This window comes from Bos indicus, chromosome 5 (assembly GCF_029378745.1).
Source record: "Bos indicus isolate NIAB-ARS_2022 breed Sahiwal x Tharparkar chromosome 5, NIAB-ARS_B.indTharparkar_mat_pri_1.0, whole genome shotgun sequence".
Lineage (NCBI taxonomy): Eukaryota > Metazoa > Chordata > Mammalia > Artiodactyla > Bovidae > Bos > Bos indicus.
Genome location: NC_091764.1, coordinates 103,269,565 through 103,288,482, shown reverse-complemented (window position 1 = coordinate 103,288,482; position 18,918 = coordinate 103,269,565). Strand labels below are relative to the sequence as shown.

At 44.4% G+C, this 18,918-nt stretch overlaps 2 protein-coding genes across 5 annotated transcripts in view; one reads left to right on the top strand and one right to left on the bottom strand.

Moving 5' to 3' along the window:
• The window catches only part of LOC139182962 (antigen WC1.1-like), a gene marked incomplete in the record, with an annotated part of 771,738 nt that overhangs the window by 114,770 nt on the left and 638,050 nt on the right, over positions 1-18,918 (top strand).
• The window catches only part of LOC109558889 (antigen WC1.1-like), a 61,362-nt gene continuing 45,069 nt past the window's right edge, over positions 2,626-18,918 (bottom strand). For 2 of the 4 annotated variants that reach the window (XM_070788637.1, XM_070788641.1), the window contains 12 exons: positions 15,892-16,200; positions 15,483-15,800; positions 11,006-11,098; positions 10,614-10,928; positions 9,083-9,397; positions 8,696-8,737; positions 8,299-8,613; positions 8,014-8,046; positions 7,334-7,471; positions 6,859-6,948; positions 5,851-5,988; positions 2,626-2,904 (listed from right to left, as the gene is read on the bottom strand). In XM_070788637.1, the coding sequence (XP_070644738.1) occupies positions 2,759-2,904; positions 5,851-5,988; positions 6,859-6,948; positions 7,334-7,471; positions 8,014-8,046; positions 8,299-8,613; positions 8,696-8,737; positions 9,083-9,397; positions 10,614-10,928; positions 11,006-11,098; positions 15,483-15,800; positions 15,892-16,200 (2,252 nt within the window). In that variant the 3' untranslated portion in view covers positions 2,626-2,758. The remainder of the gene's footprint in view (positions 2,905-5,850; positions 5,989-6,858; positions 6,949-7,333; positions 7,472-8,013; positions 8,047-8,298; positions 8,614-8,695; positions 8,738-9,082; positions 9,398-10,613; positions 10,929-11,005; positions 11,099-15,482; positions 15,801-15,891; positions 16,201-18,918) is intronic. The other 2 variants (XM_070788638.1, XM_070788640.1) reach the window with 2 other exon arrangements.

Genomic DNA, 18,918 nt, shown 5'->3' with positions numbered 1-18,918 from the left:
TCACCGACTCAATGGACATGAATTTGGGCAAGCTCTAAGAGTCCGTGATGGACAGGGAAGCCTGGTGTGCTGCAGTCCATGGGGTCGCAAAGAGTCGGACACGACTGAACCACTGAACTGAACTGAATCTTAAGCAACTGAATCTCTGTTTGGTTCATTTTTCTGTTTTGTTTCTTCTGTTATTCTCTTTGCCTCACTGCAAAGCTTAAGGGATCTCAGTTCCCCTACTGGGACTGAATCCAGACAACAGCAGCAAATGCATTGAATCCTAACCACTAAACCATCAGCAAACTCCCTGTTTACTTCTTTTTTATGCTTTCTTTCTCTGTTTTAAAAAAAACTCTGAATTTATTCTGTGAAGTAACACCCTAGCTCAACAATTACTGAGCCCTAGCTCAATAATTACTGAGCCTGAGCTCTAGGACCCGCAAATTACAAATAGGAAGCGATGCTGCAACCCCTGAAGCCTGGGTGCCTAGAACCCGTTCACAATAAGAGAAGGCCACACATGGAGAAATGTGCTGTCCGCAGAGAAGAGTAGTGCCTGCTTGCTGCATTTGGAGAAAGCCCATGTGCAGCAACAAAGACTCATGCAACCAAAAATTGAAAACAGTAATAATGATGATGAGAATTTTTTTTTAATCTTATTTTCTTCATATATTGTCTTCCTGAATTTCATTGTTTATCTGTGTTTTCTTGAAGTTCACTGAGCTTCTTTGTGTGTGTGCCTTATTTCATCATATGTCATCTATTTCATCACTTCCCAAGTGAATAGACATGTAAGATGCCCTGGAAGAAGACCTGGGCATCTTACCATCCCCAAGCACAGCCTAGAACTATGAAGACTGCAAGCGTGAGTGTAGGTTCGAGCCCTAGAAACCATCCAGAGTCATCAACCAAGTAACTGGGTGGGTCCAGCTCACAACCAGGCCAGCACTCTCAGGTTTTATATTAGTGCAGCAGCTTGTCCACATGTCCACAATGGAATTGACCGGGAGTGGGGATAGGGGTGGGGGGCAGGGGGGGTTGTGGGGGTAGTGCTGTGTAAACACAATCTTTACTTTTTCACTTCTTCATGACAGCTCTCTCTGCACTGAGGAGTCACAGCATGATAACAATTACTTTTTCAGTTCAGTTCAGTCACTGAGTCCTGTCCCACTCTTTACGACCCCATTAATCACAGCATGCCAGGCCTCCATGTCCATCACCAACTCCCGGAGTTCACCCAAACTCATGTCCATCGAGTCAGTGATGTGATCCAGCCATCTCATCCTCTGTCGTCCCCTTCTCCTCCTGCCCCCAATCCCTCCCAGCATCAGGGTCTTTTCCAATGAGTCAACTCTTCGCATGAGGTGGCCAAAATATTGCAGTTTCAGCTTCATCATCAGTCCCTCCAATGACCACCCAGGACTGATCTCCTTTAGGATGGACTGGTTGGATCTCCCTGAAGTCCAAGGGACTCTCAAGAGTCTTCTCCAACACCACAGTTCAAAAGCATCAATTATTCAGCACTCTGCTTTCTTCACATTCCAACTCTCACATCCATACACGACCACTGTAAAAACCATAGCCTTGACTAGATGGACCCTTGTTGGCAAAGTAATATCTCTGCTTTTGAATATGCTCTCTAGGTTGGTCATAACTTTCCTTCCAAGGAGTAAGCATCTTTTAATTTCATGGCTCAATCACCATCTGCAGTGATTTTGGAGCCAAAAAAAAAAAATAAAGTCTGACACTGTTTAAGCAATCTTGAAACAATCTTGAAACATCTGAAAAATAGATGTTTTCAAAGAAGCCCCTTGATCTGAAATTCTTCCTCTAAGAGATCAGTCATGTCAGATGCCTCCATCCATATCTCTGAAACATAAATAGCCAAATGTTCCTGATCTTTCTATCTACATTCATTCTTTTGGATCCCCTCTGCCTAAGTCTCCACTTTCTTGCCTTCTTGTCCCATCTGAATATAGGGTGTGGGTGAGCACCAATTTGCCTTCCATCAACTTGAAGATATATATGAACTGATATAATTCACTTAGAAGGAGAGATCCTTGGAGAGACAAGAAATAGCACCATCCTAAAGAAATAGTAGGAAGATATAGAGAAGAAAGAATGGATTTATAAAATTTGGATAATCAAATAGATATGGGAGATGAGCAAAGAGGTGTCTGTATCCACTAAAGAAATTAAAGAGAGATGAAAAAGGAAGAGGTAGTTATGTACAGTTAGATTATTAATTGCCCTGTGAATATTGAGGCAGGATAAGGAAAGCTGTATCCATTCTCTTCCACCAGCCAACCTTCCGCTTTGAAACTCATACCAGGCTGGTGTCCAAGAACAAGTTACAAACTGGTGATGTGACATCTCAGAGGTGTTTAGAACTGTTTTGTTTTGTTTTGTTTTTCCACGAGTTCATCTTGTTAGGAAGGAGTGTGAGAATGTAGACCAATTTTACATCCTTTTCTAAATAAGAGTGACCTGGAGCACTTGTGAGCATGCCCTCATTAGCCTCTAAGACAAGTGAGAAAGCAGGTCAGCCAATTAATATTGCATTTCCTTTGAGAAAGATGGCATTTGAGGACCAATCCTCTAAAAGTATTTGACATGGAGCTTGCTAAATTAACAGCACAGCAAAAAGTTAATTTATTCAAAATATTTCATTTTGGGCAATTTTCATATGACACAATTCCAGGTCAGCACTACTCTATTGAAATACAGGCAATTAGAATATCTGAGGCTTCATCTCCTAGTTAATACAGCATCATGAGAAAGTCACTGGGGATGTTCCCAGGGCACTGAGTTCAACATCATCGTACCCAGCATCCCCTTTTTTCCCCTGGAGCAGCCAGAAGCTCTCTTCTCCTTCCCCAGGATCAGCTGCCTCTCTGGAGAAGTTCAGACAAGAGCCTGAAATAGAAAAGAGAAGTTTGATTAGAACTGAGACACGAGGATGGGACAGAACCCTCTGGTGGAAGGGAGTCAAGCAAGTGCTTATGACAAAGCATCCCTGGGACCCAGGTGTGGGGAGGGAGGCTCAGGCTATTTCACATGAGTTCCAGTGAGGATGGATCCCAGCTGTCCTCTCAGATCCAGTGCATGTGGTCTCCTGGGCCTCAGTGCATGGGGAAATCCTGCATCACAGGAGATCCGTGCTCAGGAGCTCTGGGAGACCTGCTTCCAGGCAACACAATACCAAGGAGATGCCCAGCAACAGTAAGAGTCATGAAAAGGAATTTAAATGTTCTCCTTTCACAGGTGATAGATGCAAATTCACAATAAGAGGGAGACTGGAGACAGGAAAAATCTGAATTCCTCACTCACAACCCAAGTCTGCTCTTAGTTGACTTGACTCCTGTCCCCAAATGTCCACAAATAGTATCACAGGTGCCCCCACAGATATCTCCTCCCCAGAAACTACACAGGCCCTCAGATGGAGAAATACTCTTTTCTAGAGAATGAGGGTCTTCTTGCAGCTACTGAAATATCAGTTTATCGTGACACACAGTCAAAGGCTTTGCCATAGTTAATAAAGCAGAAATATATGTTTCTCTGGAACTCTCTTGCTTTTTCGATGATCCAGCGAATTTTGGCAATTTGATCTCTGATTCCTTTGCCTTTTCTAAGTCCAGTTTGAACATCTAGAAGTTCACAGTTCATGACCTGCTGAAGCCTGGCTTGGAGAATTTTGAGCATTACTTTGCTAGCGTGTGATATGAGTGCAATTGTGTGGTGGTTTGAACACTCTTTGGCATTGCCTTTCTTTGGGATTGGAATGAAAACTGACCTTTTCCAGTCCTGTGGCCACTGCTAAGTTTTCCAAATTTGCTGGCATATTGAGTGCAGCACTTTCACAGCATCATCTTTTAGGATTTGAAAGAACTCAACTGGTATTCCATCACCTCCACTAGCTTTGTTCAGAGTGATGCTTCCTAAGGCCCACTTGACTTCACACTCCAGGATATCTGGCTCTAGGTGAGTGATCACACCATCATGATTATCTGGGTCATGAAGATTTTTTTGTATAGTTCTTCTGTGTGTTCTTGCCACCTCTTCTTAATATCTTCTGCTTCTGTTAGGTCCATAACATTTCTGTCCTTAATTGTACCCATCTTTGCATGAAATATTCCCTCGGTATCTTGGTATATTGTTTTGACCAGATCTCTAGTCTTTCCCATTCCATTGTTTTCCTCTGTTTCTTTGCATTGATCAGTGAGGAAGGCTTTCTTATATCTCCTTGCTATTCTTTGGAACTCTGTATTCAAATGGATATATCTTTCCTTTTCTCCTTTGTTTTCACTTTTCGTCTTTTCTCAGCTATTTGTAAGGCCTCCTCAGACAGCCATTTTGCCTTTTTACATTTCTGTTTCTTGGGGATGGTCTTGATCCCTGCCTCCTGTATAATGTCATGAACCTCTGTCCATAATTCATCAGGCATTCTGCCTATCAGACGTAATCCCCTGAATCTATTTGTCACTTCTACTGTATAATCATAAGGAATTTGATTTAGGTCATACCTGAATGGTCTAGTGGGTTTCTCTACTTTCTTCAAGTCTGAATTTGGCAATAAGGAGTTCATGATCTGAGCCACAGTCAGCTCTCAATCTTGTATTTGCTGTCAGTATAGAGTGTCTCCATCTTTGGTTGCAAAAAATATAATTAATCTGATTGCGGTACTGACCATCTGATGATGTCCATGTGTAGAGTCCTTTCTTGTGTTGTTGGAAGAGGGTGTTTGTTATGACCAGTGCGTTCTCTTGGCAAAACTCTATTAGCCTTTGCCTTGCCTCATTTTGTATTCCGAGGCCAAATTTGGCTGTTACTCCAGGTATCTCTTGACTTCCTACTTTTGCATTCCAGTCCCTTATAATCAAAAGGACATCTTTTTTAGGTGATTGTTCTAAAAGGTCATGTAGGTTATCACAGAACGGCAACTTCAGCTTCTTTAGCATTACTGATTCAGCATAGACCTGGATTACTATGATATTGAATGGTTTGCCTTCATGTATGTGACAGTGTAAAGATATTATTAAAACACTTGTTCCACCTTTGAATTTGATTCAGTTCAGTCAATCAGTCATGCCTGACTCTCTGTGACCCCATGGACTGCAGCACACCAGGCTTCCCTGTCTATTACCAACTCCCAGAGCTTGCTCAAACTCATATCCATTGAGTCGGTGATGCCATCCAACCATTTCATCCTCTGTCATCTCCTTCTCCTCCTGCCTTCAATCTTTCCCAGCATCAGGGTCTTTTCTAAGCAGTCAGTTCTTCGCATAAGGTGGCCAAGGTATTGGAGCTTCTACTTCAGCTCCGTCCTACCAATGAATATTCAAGGTTGATTTCCTTTAAATTGACTGGGCTGATCTCCTTGCCATCCAAGGGTCTCGGAAGAGTCTTCTCCAACACTACAGTTCAAAAGCATCAATTCTTCAGCACTTAGCTTTCTTTTAAACATGTTGAATTAATTGATAAGTTTCTCTTTCAGCCATGACACAATGTTTGTGGGATCTTAGTTCCTTGACCAGGGTTGAACCTAGGCCCTAGCAGTGAAAGTGCAGAATCCTAACCTCTGGACCACCAGGAGATTCTGTAATCTATAAACGTTTATGCAAGTATATCACATACAAAGTGATGTTTATGTCACATTATGGAGACATAAATGCCAAAAGCAGAGTGATTCCTCACTCCTTGCAAGGAGTCTGACAGCATTAAATATGGCATATGTTCAAGATGATGCTACCAAATATATGAGATTACCTATATTTTGAATCTCTAGGGAGGCTGGGCATTGAGGAGCAAAAATTCACTCTTTTCAGATAGAAAGATTGCAGGGGATGAACTGACCCCACTCACCTGTCTGAGAGGACCTCACCCCATCCTCCTTCTCTGGGAACACTTCCTCCTCATTCCCCTGAGAGGCAGAAGGAGTTCCAGGCACTGGTACTTCTTCAGCATCATCGTAATTTTCAGCAGGGACATCAGTCCTCTGATCTGGGGGTTCCAAGAGCAGACAAGGGAGTGGATGAAACCGCAGTGGGTGGGTTGGTCTGGGGAATACCTAAGATACCTTCTGACCCAGAGTTTCTGAGTTTCTGAATAAAGGCACCAATCACTCCTTGTTTCAAAAGACTTTTTTCTCTAAGACCATGTTTCATTTTGATGTGTCCATAAGCCAAAACATGATTTTACATATCTTAATATTTTCTGGGGGAAACTACATATCTCAAAGCAACTCTTTCACCACTGAGCATTGCTAAAATATTTTGACAAACTGTGCTTTACAGATGTTATTTTTGTAAAACATTGTGTGCCTGTTGTGGTTCTGGACACAGAGAGACCAGCCCCAACATGAGACATCACAGAACTGCCAGAGAAGAAGGATGAACCCCATCTGGACACAAGGGTTGCCTCTGGTCCATCAAAGGAAAACCATTCCCCTTAAATCTCCTCTCTATGAGGGAAACTCTCCTCCCCAGAGCCCAGCCGAGGCAGGTCCACCTCTATTTCCTGGAGTGGATCTGTAGTCACTGTTGTCCTCACCATCCCTGGTGTAATACGGCAGTTTAGTCAGTGAGAAATCTGATGGGAAGCCTCATGTGGAGATAAACATCACACAACACACAGCATGACCCTCCCCACACCCACGGGACCTGTGTTAAGGCTGAGAAGGGACAAGCCTGGCTTCTGCAGTGTAGACAGAGGCTGGGAGGTCACGAGGCTCTGAGAGGCCATCCTGCCTCTTTGGAGGAGCCGTCTCTGTGAGCCTGGGGCACACATGGGGTCTGCAGATGCTGAGAAGATGTGCACAGCTAGTGGGTGGTGACAACCAGAGCTCCCAGGAGGGCAGACAGAGACACTCACCTGGGCTGCCCAGACCTTCCTTCTGGGTCAGAAGGTAATCGAGCTCCTCATACACAGCTTCAGCAAGAGCATCTTCATAGCTGGATAAGGCTGAGAGATCCCCCAGCAGGTCAGAGAAGCTTCCCCAGGTACCCCAATCCAGCCAGCCCACCTTTATCTCCCTGGTGCTCACATGGGGGCTGCCAGGACCTCAGCATCATCTCCTACCCCGTGCACCATGTCAGCACCTTCTCCCCTCGTCTGACCCTGATTACAGCTCAGCGCCAACTCTGTCTGGTCTCACAGGACAGGCCATGACTTATGAGAGTTCACACCCCAGTCCTAAAAGCTCTGTCTACTCAGCCCTTAGAGCTCAACACGGAGCACATGGAGTCTGCAACTCAGAATAGTAACTGGCCCAGGTTCCCCTCCTCACACCTGCCCCATTTCCCGCCTCCACACACTCTCCTGGTCCCCAGTTCCCCCTGCAGCCCACCTCTGCGCTCTGCTCTCCATCTGAGTAGCTGAGTCACAAAGATGATGAGGACCAGGAAGAGAAGGGCCCCCAGGATGAGGCAGAGGATCCCAGGCAGGGAGAAGATGCCAGGGAGAGGATTTGAGGTTGTTCTGGTCCCTAAGGAGAACAGGAAAAAGGGCTGGAGATACTCTTGGGCACAGAGAAATGTGTCAGCATGTTCAGGAGCTCCGGACAATGGCGTCTCAGCTTCAGAGAGTGTCAGGGTTCCCCCAGGTCTCGTTCTGAGACAATTCGACTCCACTCTGGCCAGTGTGGCCCCGAGGCAGAGATGGGGATTGTCAGGGAGCTGCCCTGCTGAGACAGCCTCTGAGGACCCAGCTCATCCCTTCTCCTTGGGCTTCAGGAAACAGAACATCAAACAGTCCAGGGACCTGCACCTCTCTGATGAGGAGCAACACTCAAGGTCGGGTGGGAGTTCCTTAGATTCTATAACATGGAAACCAGACTTCCTTGGACCCCGGGCATGAGAATATTTGACCCTGGACATCAAGGCAGGGGATTTCCCCAGTGTAATGCCCTGGCTGCTCCCCAACAGCCATGGCTCCTCAGACTCTTTCTTATTCGGAGCTGTCGGAGAGCCCACAGAACATGTCCCCAGTACTGAGTATTCTCCCTTGCCCATGGATGGATCACAGTACCTGCTGTAGTCGTGGGCAGTGTTGTCCTTACACCTAAAGAGAAAAACAGTAGTGTGGGGAAGAAGAATTGGCCAGAACACAGGGCAAACCTTTTCCCTCCTGAGCCTGAAATCACCCCTCAGTCTCCACAATATCAGTGTCCAGTCCTCCCAGCTTCTGTATCATAGATCAGGGCCCTAGGACCTGGACACTGTCTGAATACAAACTCCCCACCACGCCCGGCCCAGCCCACTGCCCCTGCGCTGCCCCAGCTCACCCAGGGTGGACCCTGAGCCCCTCACTCACCAGAGCACCTCACACCAGCATCCTCCTTGTGCTTGCAGTCACTCTGCCCCCAGGGCTCCGCAGCACAGTCCCACAGGGAAGACTCCCGGCCCCCACACCGCACCTCATCCAGCCAGATGCTCCCATTTCCAGGGCCGAATGTCGCGGCCCGCACGGCTTCCAGGGCCTGGCCACAGCCCAGCTGCTGACACACCACCTCAGCCTCTGCCAGGCTCCAGGAGTCATCGCACACAGTGCCCCAGGAGCCGCTGTGCCAGACCTCCACCCGCCCTGAGCACTCGCTGTCTCCTCCTCTGAGCCGGAGCTTCTCTCTGTCTGAAAAGGCAGCAGCCTCTCCTGTGACTGCCCTGGTGGAGGAAGGAGCCCCTGGAAGCCACAGGGGAGGGGGCTGACATACCTGTGCAGGGGGCAGCAGTTGGACAGCTCTTGGGTCTTCTTACTGCAAACAGCAGGGATACAGTGGATCAGGAATAGCTGGGGGAGGTCTTGTCCCCAAACATGAGTATCTAAGGGTTTTTGTCACAGTCAAATGACAAGAGACCACAGAAGCTTCATCATCTACTTGGCTGAGAGGTTCACTGCATGTTATCAGCAGCTGAAATTACTTTATCTAATTAGTTGTTTACCATAACAACAGCAAACAAACAGACACAGAGACAAATACAAATATACACCTACATTTTGTAGACTCAACCAAAACCCATCAATTAGGTTTGAAAATATGAAATCATACTAATGACATCCTACATGGTTGGCAGTGACACAGAAACAGAGAGTAAGTCACCTGCACACGAGATGTAGGCTTCCTCCTTTGGAGAGCATGAGTTGTAATTCCAAGGGTCAGAAGGACACTGCCAGAGAGAGGGGTCAGTTCTCTGGCACTGGATTCCATCTACCCAGTGGGGTCTAGAACCTTCCCTGAGACCAACAGAGGTGTTGAGACTTCCACTGTCCCCACAGCCAAGCTGACTGCAGATGATGGACACGGTGACATCATCCATGGGGCTGCGGCAGACACTACCCCAGGTCCCGTTGTAGAAAACTTCCAGCCACCCAGCACACTCCTGGTCCCCGCTGACCATCCTGAGGGCCAGGAACTCTAAGATCGAAAGGGAGGAGACAGGACACAGTGAGCACTCCACTCAGAGCTCTGGGTTTTCCTCTACCCCAGAAATAGTGCCCATACACCCCTGACCCAGCGGAGGAGATGCCCACTGGGTGACAAGACTGACTTTTACCTCCCTTTCACCTGACTTTGTCCATTAATGTCTATATACCTATTTCTACCACAACAATGTAGATATGAACAGAGAGGAAGACCAAACTGGGCAGCTGCAGTGATGGGAGCTGAATTCTGATTCCTGACAAAACTTCTAAAAGAACAGAAAATGATGTGGACAGTGAGGTAGTTGACAGAATAATGGACCCACAGAGATGTCCACAGCCTAATCCCCGAACGTGTGACAGTCACCTTACATTTCAAAAGAGATTTTACAGACGTGATTAATAAGGACCTTGGGATTGAGACATAAAACTCAAATATTGTGGATTAACCATGTGAGCCCAGCCTTACACATCTTTAAACCTGCTATTCTGAGAAATGCATCATCTTTCCCAGCTCCAGTCAGAGGGAAATGTGAGTGAGGGAGAACAGTTGGAAGAGCACTGTTGTCTGAAGAAGAATAAAGAGGGCCCTGAGCCAAGAAATGAGGCCACACAGAAACCACAAAAGGCTGGGAAAGGAGTCCTCCCCAGAGACTCCAGGAAGAATGCAGCCCTGTGGACACTTGGATGTAGGCCCACAGAGACCCTAGTTAGACTCCTAGCAAACATAACTGTAAAGGAAAAATCTGAGTTTTCACTATGTCAGTCTCCTCTGTCCATGGGATTCTCAAGCAAGAATACTGGAATGGGTTGCCAGGCCCTCCTCCAGGGGATCTTCCTAACCCAAGGACTGAACCCACATCTTTTACATCTCCTGCAATGGCGGGCAGGTTCTTTACCACTAGCACAACTTGGGAAACCTAGGATTTCCAGGTGTTTCTTCCACGGATAACCGCAGAGTGAGCCCTGCTTTCAAGTGTTAACTGTAAGAAACAGCTCTGTCAGGTAACACTACTGAGAATAAAGGATCAGAATCTCAGCTGCCTCAGGAGGAAGTGAAAGCACCCAGTCTTCATGTCTGTTGGAAAGACAGGCTCCATGGGAGGAAGCCTCCTTCTCTGGTCCTTTAAGCATCTCTCCATCAGGGCTCAGACCCCTGTCCTCCAGGGCCCCACTCCTCCCCCTGCCTGTGGACAGTGTGCAGCACAGACCTGAGCAGATGACCCCAGCGTCCTCCTTGTGTCTGCAGTCGTGCCGCCCCCAGCCCCGGGAAGGGCACCTCCACACGTGGGACTCCTTTCCTGTGCAGTTCAGGTCGTCCAGCCAGATGGGCCCTGGCCCTTCCCCAAAGTGAGCTGACCTTGTGGCATTGAGGGCTTCTCCACAGCCCAGCTGCCTGCACACCACGCGGGCATCGTCCAGGTCCCAGCCATCATCACAGATGGTGCCCCAGGAGCCCTGGTCAAGGATCTCCACTCTCCCAGCGCAGGGACCACCCCCGTCCACCAGGCGGAGCTGCCTGCTGTCTGAGGAGAGAGAAATGGGACAATGGGGTGGTGACCTCAGGGGTTGAGTAGCATCTTCTGTCCTGTGGGACTCTCACCTAAGCAGTAGGGGGCGCTCTCCTCTGAGGCCACAGAGCCTGCTGGTTCAGACACGGAGTCGTTGCACTGGGGCAGCACCCGGGTCTGGTTTCCTGCAGAAACAGCAATGATCAGGGGTCTGGTTGGGTTGAAGAACAGGAAACTGAATTAAACTAAATAATAACCTAGTGATGGTGTTTGAGATGAAAGCTGTAACAGCAGTGAAGTTATTATAGAGTTCAGTTTCTCCATGGAGAGGTCTGCTTCTGACAGTGCCACAATTTTTGTTTAAGCCAAGCTTTACACTGAGAATGAGTTAAATAGTGGGTTCTATACCTAAATCTATATCAAAATAGAAGAAACAAAACAAAATCTTTTCTGAAAGATTTCTAAAAGTTTTCATCTTCCGTGTCTGTCACTAACAGAAGGGAAAAAAACTCATATAAAAGACATCAAATGGAAAATCAAAAGGAAAAAGAAGACATTCCCCAAAATTTCCCCAAATATTCAACTATTAGAGTTACCTGACAGAGAATTTAAATAGCCCTGATTACAGTGCTCTTAAGATTAATTGACAAGATGTTTTTCTTGGCAGAGAAATTTTAACAAAAAAAGAAATAAAAGTTCTAGAGCTAAGAAACTTAATATTTGAATTTAAGAACTAAAGAATGAATGTATAAGCACATTAGATCAGCATAAGGCAGTTATTAATACAGAAGATCAGAGGACAAATATTCTATTAGGTTGGTGCAAACATCACTGCGGTTTCAGACCACGAATTTTAAATCATTATAATTAGGCTCAGACATATCTTTATTAATCAAAATAGGAACCATTACAATCAACACATTTTTGCCAACGAGAAATTAGTTTGTTTTTTCCTGTAGTGTAAAGCTGTGCTTTGGGATTTGATGAACTCTTGCAAAGCATTTTCTGCCTCCTGTTGGTTGTGGAAGCATTTTCTCTGCAAAAAGTTGTCAAGATGTTTGAAGAAGTGGTATTCAGTTGACGGGAGGTCAGGTGAATATGGCAGATGAGGCAAAACTTCGTAGCCCAACTCGTTAAACTTCTGAAGCGTTGGTTGTGTGATGTGTGGCCAGGCGTTGCCACGGAGAAGAATTGGCACCTTTCTGTTGACCAATGCCGACTGCAGGTGTTGCAGTTTTTAGTGCATCTCAGTGATTTGCTGAGCATACTTTCCAGATGTAATGGTTTTGCTGGGATTCAGAAAGCTGTAGTGGATCAGACTGGCAGCAAGTTTGGCCTTGGGAAGTGCTTTGCAGCTTCTTCTCAGTCCCACCACTGAGCTGGTCATCGCCAGTTGTCATATAAAATCCACTTTTCATCACAGGTCACAATTCAATTGAGAAATGGTTCATTGTTGTTGTGTAAAATAAGAGAAGATGATGCTTCAAAATGACAAGTTTTTTGATTTGTGGTCAGCTCATGAGGCACCCACTTATCAAGTTTTTTCACCTTTTGGCGTTTGCTTCAAATGCCAAACGACTGTAGAAAGGTCAACATTCAGTTCTTAGGCAACTTCTCATGTAATTGTAAAAGGATCAGCTTTGATGATTGCTCTAATTGGTTGTTGTCAACTTTCAATGGCGGGCCATTGCACTCCTCATCTTCAAGGTTCTCATCTCCTTTGCAAAACTTCATTTAAATAAAATTCTTTATTATTTATTTATTTTTGGTGTTGCAGGGTCTTTGCTGCTGCTCAGGCTTTTCTCTAGTTGTGGCGAGTGGGGACTAGTCTTTGTTACAGTGCGCAGGCTTCTCACTGTGGTGGTTCTCATGTTATGGAGAGCAAGCTCTAGGGCTTCTGGGCTTCAGTAGTTGTGGTTCCCAGGCTCTAGAGCACAGGCTCAATAGTTGTGGTGCACAGGCTTAGCTGCTCTGCAGCATGTGGCGTCTTCCTGGACTAGGGATTGAACCTGTGTCTCCCGCATTGGCAGGCGGATTCTTTACCACAGAGCCACAAGGGAAGCCCTGCAAATCTTCTTGAACAACCACTGCACTATATGTTCATTAGCAGTTCCTGGACCAAATGCATTGTTGATGTTGCAAGTTGTCTCTGCTGCTTTATGACCCATTTTGAACTCGAATAAGAAAATCACTTGAAATTGCTCTGTGTCTAACATCATGTCTATAATCTAAAATACATATGAAATAAGCAGCAAGTAATAAACCATAGCAAAATAAAAAGCAAGAAATACACATTAAATGATGTGTAACATAACCACATTTATTTAAGAATACATTCCAAGATCAAATGGCAAATTTCAATAATGCAAAACGGCAATGACTTTTGCACCAACCTAACTGCTGCAGGTCACATGGTAAGTGTCCTGGTTATACTGCTGTGTAACAAATTTCCCCCCAAAATTTAGCCACTGGAGGAAAAAATATATACTTCATTTTGCTTAAGACTTCCTGAGTCAGCAATTTGGGAAAGACTCAACAGTTCTGTCTTGGGGTCTTTCAGTGCTTGCACTTAGGTATCATCTGGGGCTGCAATCAGCTGAGAACTGGACTGAACCTGTGGTTACTAAGGAAATTCCTCATAGTATTTTAGTGGTAAAGGGACATCATGACAGCAACCTAATCCAGAAAGATTTTATATGTTCAGAGAGAAATGAGACAGAATGAACCAAAAACTAGCATTGAGGGATTCCAGTTAAAGGTCATCTGGAAATGTTTATATTATTCTTCTAACTTTTCAGTGTCTCATATTACATCAAAATTTTAAAAAAATGTTAAAAGGTGAAAACAAGTCAGAGATAATTCATTCCTAGGACATCGTCCATAAAAGAAATACTAATAACATAAAAAATAAATAAAATGCTTAGGAAAAATGTAGAAGAAGGTGGACAAAACTTCTGAGAGAAATTTAAGACCTAACTGAATGGAGGGATATATTATGTCAATGGCTTCCCAGATGGCTCAGTAGTAAAGAATCCGCCTGCCAGTGCAGAAGTGGGTTCAATATCTGGGTCAGGAAGAAGCCCTGGAGGAGAGCATGGCAACCCACTCCAGTATTCTTGCCTGGGAAATCCCATGGACAATGGAGCCTGGGCAGACTGCACTCCATGGGTCACAAAACAGTTGGATGCAACTTTGTGACTAAACTACAACAAAAATTATGTCAATGAATTGAGAGATCCAAAATTGTCAAAGTCAGTCATTCTCAAATTTCTGTGTAGATTAAATCTAATCTTAATCAAAATACTCTTATGCTATTTTTTTAGGGAGTGTGAAAAATAACAAGCAGATTCCAAAATTTAGACAAAATACAAAATACCAAGAATGACCAACACAGTCAGTAAGAAAAGGAACAAAGTTAAAGGAGTTAATATAAAGTAACCCCTGTAAATTAAAATTATCTAGACTTATTATAAAGTTATAGTAATTAAGAAAATGCAGTATTGGTGCAAAGATAGACAAATGATACAGTGGAACAGAATACAGAGTCTTTAAAAGGACTCAGACATATGTGCTCTTCTGCTTAAGATAAAGGTAGCACTGCAGGGGGGGGAAAAGTCTCTCCAGAAAAAGATTCTGAGTGAATTGGATGTCCATGTGAAACATGACTTATCTTACACAGATATCAATCCCAGAAGGAACGTACAATTACATGCAAGAGAAAAAGAAACTTTTGTAAGATACTCTAAGAGAATATTTTCATGATCTTGGAGAAGGGAAAGTTCTTTTTAAAGGGATATAAGAAGTATTAAATATACAGGGAAAAGTTGGCAATTATATTAATATTTCCTTCAAATTAAAAACTTGCTTTATCAAAGGATCCTGTACCATTTAGAAAAAGAAAATACCAAATGTTAAACACACAAAATAAGTAACATATATTTGTGCCCCAAGTCATTGTCATGCTACATTCTAGCATTATATTTATAATAGTCAAGAGCAGGAAACAACTCAAATCTCTAACATCAGTTGAATGGATCAATGGCCATGGTATCAATGAAAGCAATATTCTACAGTAATAAAAATGAATAAAGTACTGCTATAAACAACATCATGAGTGAATCCTAAACATAATGTTGAGTCGAAGAAGTCACACACAAAAGAAAACACACTGCATGATTTTATATAAAGTTCAAAAACTGATAAAACACTCTATGATAGTAGAAGTTAGATAAGCAGTTTTCCCTGGAGAGGAGGGAGGCCAGTTATTGGAGGCAACAGTGACTCTTGGGGCTGGGAATGTTCTCTTTGCTCCTCTGGGTACATGACTGAAGTCTACACGTATTGCTTATACACTGTCTTCTATGATCATATGTCAATAACAATGTTGCTTTAAACTATATTATTCCCCTTCACACTTCTTGCCCTAACCTGAAAAATGAGTGAACAATGAGGAGCACCATATTTCATCATGAAATATCTTCCAAAGCCAGTTTTCCCTCACTCTCTGCTCTTGGGGACATTTCACTCCAGGAGCATCCTAAGTACCAATAGCCCTTCCCTGTCTCTTACCTGAGCAGGTCACAGAGGCTGTGTTGCCATGGGAACAGTCAGGACCACCCAAGGCAGTCACAGGGCAACTCCACAGGAAGGACTCTGCCCCCGAGCAGTGAAATCGGACTGTTGAGATCTGATCACCTCTCTCCACCAAGTGTGGTCCTCTGGGGGTGGAGATGGCGACTCCACAGCCGAGCTGACGACAGACAACATTGGCATTGGCCAGACTCCAGTGGGAGGCACAGAGCGCTCTCCATTGTCCAGAAATCTTCATCTCCACCTGCCCCTCACATTGAGAGGAGCCATTTGTCATGAGTCGGACTTCTGAGTATGCTGGTAGAAGAAGACAGAGTTTCAGCAAAATCACATGACTTTCTCACCTGAACAGAGTGTGCAGGGAGGTTAGTCCTGACCTGCATCTCACCTGAACAAACAACCTGAGCAGCTCCACTGTGGTGACAAGTGCCCCCTGGACAAGGCACTCTGGGGCACCACCAGAGCTTACGTTCCTTCCCCTCACACCTGAACTCTTCAGCCCAGACCTGGCCATCAGACTCTCTGAAGAGCTCGTGTCCCAGAACAGACACAGCCTCGCCGCACCCCAGCTCTGCACAGATGACTTGGGCAGTGGGGAGTGTGAAGTTTCCATCAGACACTGGGGTCCAGTCTTCTCCAGGACGTACTTCTACTCGTCCTGAGCAGGGTCCATCGTCTCCAACCAGACGCACAAATCCTAAGAAAACAACAACAAGAAATCCAGTGAGTGCCCATAGACCTGGTTTGGCAATTGGAAACAATGTCACAGGCAATAATGTGAAAATTTTTCTTTTCCAGGAGTGGTGCCTGGAAAGAGAATTGGACAGTTATTTTCAGAATTTCATGAGCAAGTATTTTCAAGACCAAGTTTCTGAAAAGAAACCCTGAAGGATTTTCAGGGTCAGTTTGAAATGGCTGATTTCCAAAAACATGCATTTTGAGGTTAATTAGGAACGCAAATTCCTCATCTAGAGGCCTAGAAACTACAGAGCCCAAGGATACTGCTCTGTAGTGGGCACCAGGCTCAGGTTCAGAGCTGTACTAACCCAGAGTGAAGTAGATCCATGGGCCTCAAGAGGTTAGAGGACTAAGAGCCACACAAGGTTAGAAGGCCATCCTGAGATTTCTGGGGCCAGAATACTGGCCAGTTTTCTCTCAGGAAACAACACTTAAGTCTCTGAAGATAAGGAAAATCACGCAGGCTGGATCTGTGAGTGCTCAATGACAGTAGACAGACTTCTGGCTTAACAGGAGGAAAGCTAGACATTATAACAAGATTTCACACATGTTTCTTAAAATTTTTCACAGTGAAAAATTCCAAGAATTTCTTAGGTGACCTGATTTTGGAAAGTTGTCCAGAAATCAGTTTGGATAGGAAGAAAGCTCAGAGTCATAGGAGAAGGGGCTGGTCATAGCCATCTTTCTTGAAAGCTTAGAATTTATCAAAGAACCTGGGAGAGAGTGAGTTCTCAGTGGGAGCATGTAAAACAGCTGAGGTTTTTAATTACTTCATACTAGACATGTGATGGAGAAGGCAATGGCAACCCACTCCAGTACTCTTGCCTGGAAAATCCCATGGGCGGAGGAACCTGGTAGGCTGCAGTCCATGAGATCGCTAAGAGTCGGACATGACTGAGCGACTTCACTTTCACTTTTCACTTTCATGCATTGGAGAAGGAAATGGCAACCCACTCCAGTGTTCTTGCCTGGAGAATCCCAGGGACGGGGAGCCTGGTGGGCTGCCGTCTATGGGGTCGCACAGGGTCGGACACGACTAAAGCGACTTAGCAGCAGTAGCAGCAGCAGACATGTGAACTTTAGGAAATGCTAAAGAGTGAAGATGAGTTAAAGTATTTTAATCCTGTCTATATGCTATTTTTTCCTTTCCTATTTGGGTTCTTGAGAAATAGCTACCATGCTATAAAGAAAGAGAGGAAGAGAGCAGAAGGCAAATAGTGAAGTGAAGTGAAAGTCACTCAGTCATGTCTGACTCTCTGAGATCCCATGGACTATACAGTCCATGGAATTCTCCAGGCCAGAATACTGGAGTGGGTAGCCTTTCCCTTTTCCAGGGGATCTTCCCAACCCAGGGATCGAACCCAGGTCTCCCACATTGCAGGCAGATTCTTTACCAACTGAGCTACAAGGGAAGCCCAAGAATACCGGAGTGGATAGCCTATCCCTTCTCCAGTGGATCTTCCCAATCCAGGGGTCTAACTGGGGTCTCCTGCACTGGAGGTGGATTCTTTGCCAACTGAGCTATGAGGGAAGCCCAGAGAGCAAATTAGCCATACATAATTTAGAAATTTTCAAATTGCAAAAGCCTCAATATGGATGAAAGATAGAATATTTGGGGGAAATATTTGTCCAACAAGTTTTTGACACATTTTATCCCCTGTGCTCCTCCCATCAACCACTTCACCTTTCCCATTTCTCCCACTGCAGACAAGAGAAAACAATCTTAAGAACCACAAATGGGTGCAAAGGAAATTCTGAACGGGAAGAACTTCTGTAGGAGTGGAGTGAGGTAGGGTGTGTGGTAGGTTAAATGGGGAGTGGATGGGGTATGAAACTGAGAGAGAGACCAAAGAAAAAACTCATGATCATGGTTTGAACTTCAGGGACCATATTTTGGGTAGAGGAAGGTAATCCAAATAAAAAAGAAACCCACAACATAAAACACTTTATTTAACACACTTGTCTGGTTTCAAAGTATGCTCATGATAATTTATGTATATGGTGAAATTCTTTCTGGTAAAGGATTCTGATTATATAAATATGTGAACTTTGAAGGTTCAGAAAGAATATTCTAACAAAATGAAAATCTACTACAGAAAAACAGGAAAGAACAGAAAAGACCTAAAAGAAATTAAAGACTTGAAGGATCAGCTTGACTACTTATACAATGGTGAGAGAGAAGATGGTCTGCTTGCCTTTTATTATTTATCACTCTCATCTCCCCAGAGAGACACAGGTTAGAACTTCTAGTCTGGTCTGGTTGGGAGTTTGCTCATAGGCAACACATTCTAATTAAAGCATTTTCGGTCAACACTTTTTAGTTGCTATATTAACCCCGAAGATTATAGATTAGGCAGAACATGAAAGAAATATTTGTTATATGCTGTTTTATGTACCCTGATATATGTTAAATGCTCAAATATACACTGAATAATCAAAAAAGTCTTATACACATAAGGATAGACTCTTCTGAGACAAATTAAGACTTTTTTTGTTTTCTATTTGATTTTAAAATTTGTGTGGGAGTTTATGTGTGTGAAAACTGCGAGAAAGTTTGTGGAATAGAAGGCTGATGTCAGTTGATAAGGATATTAAATATAATAAAAATATATCCTTCTCTGGTCTCTTGCTGTACAGACATCCTGCTTTCTTAGGCACACACAGCATCCTCCACACC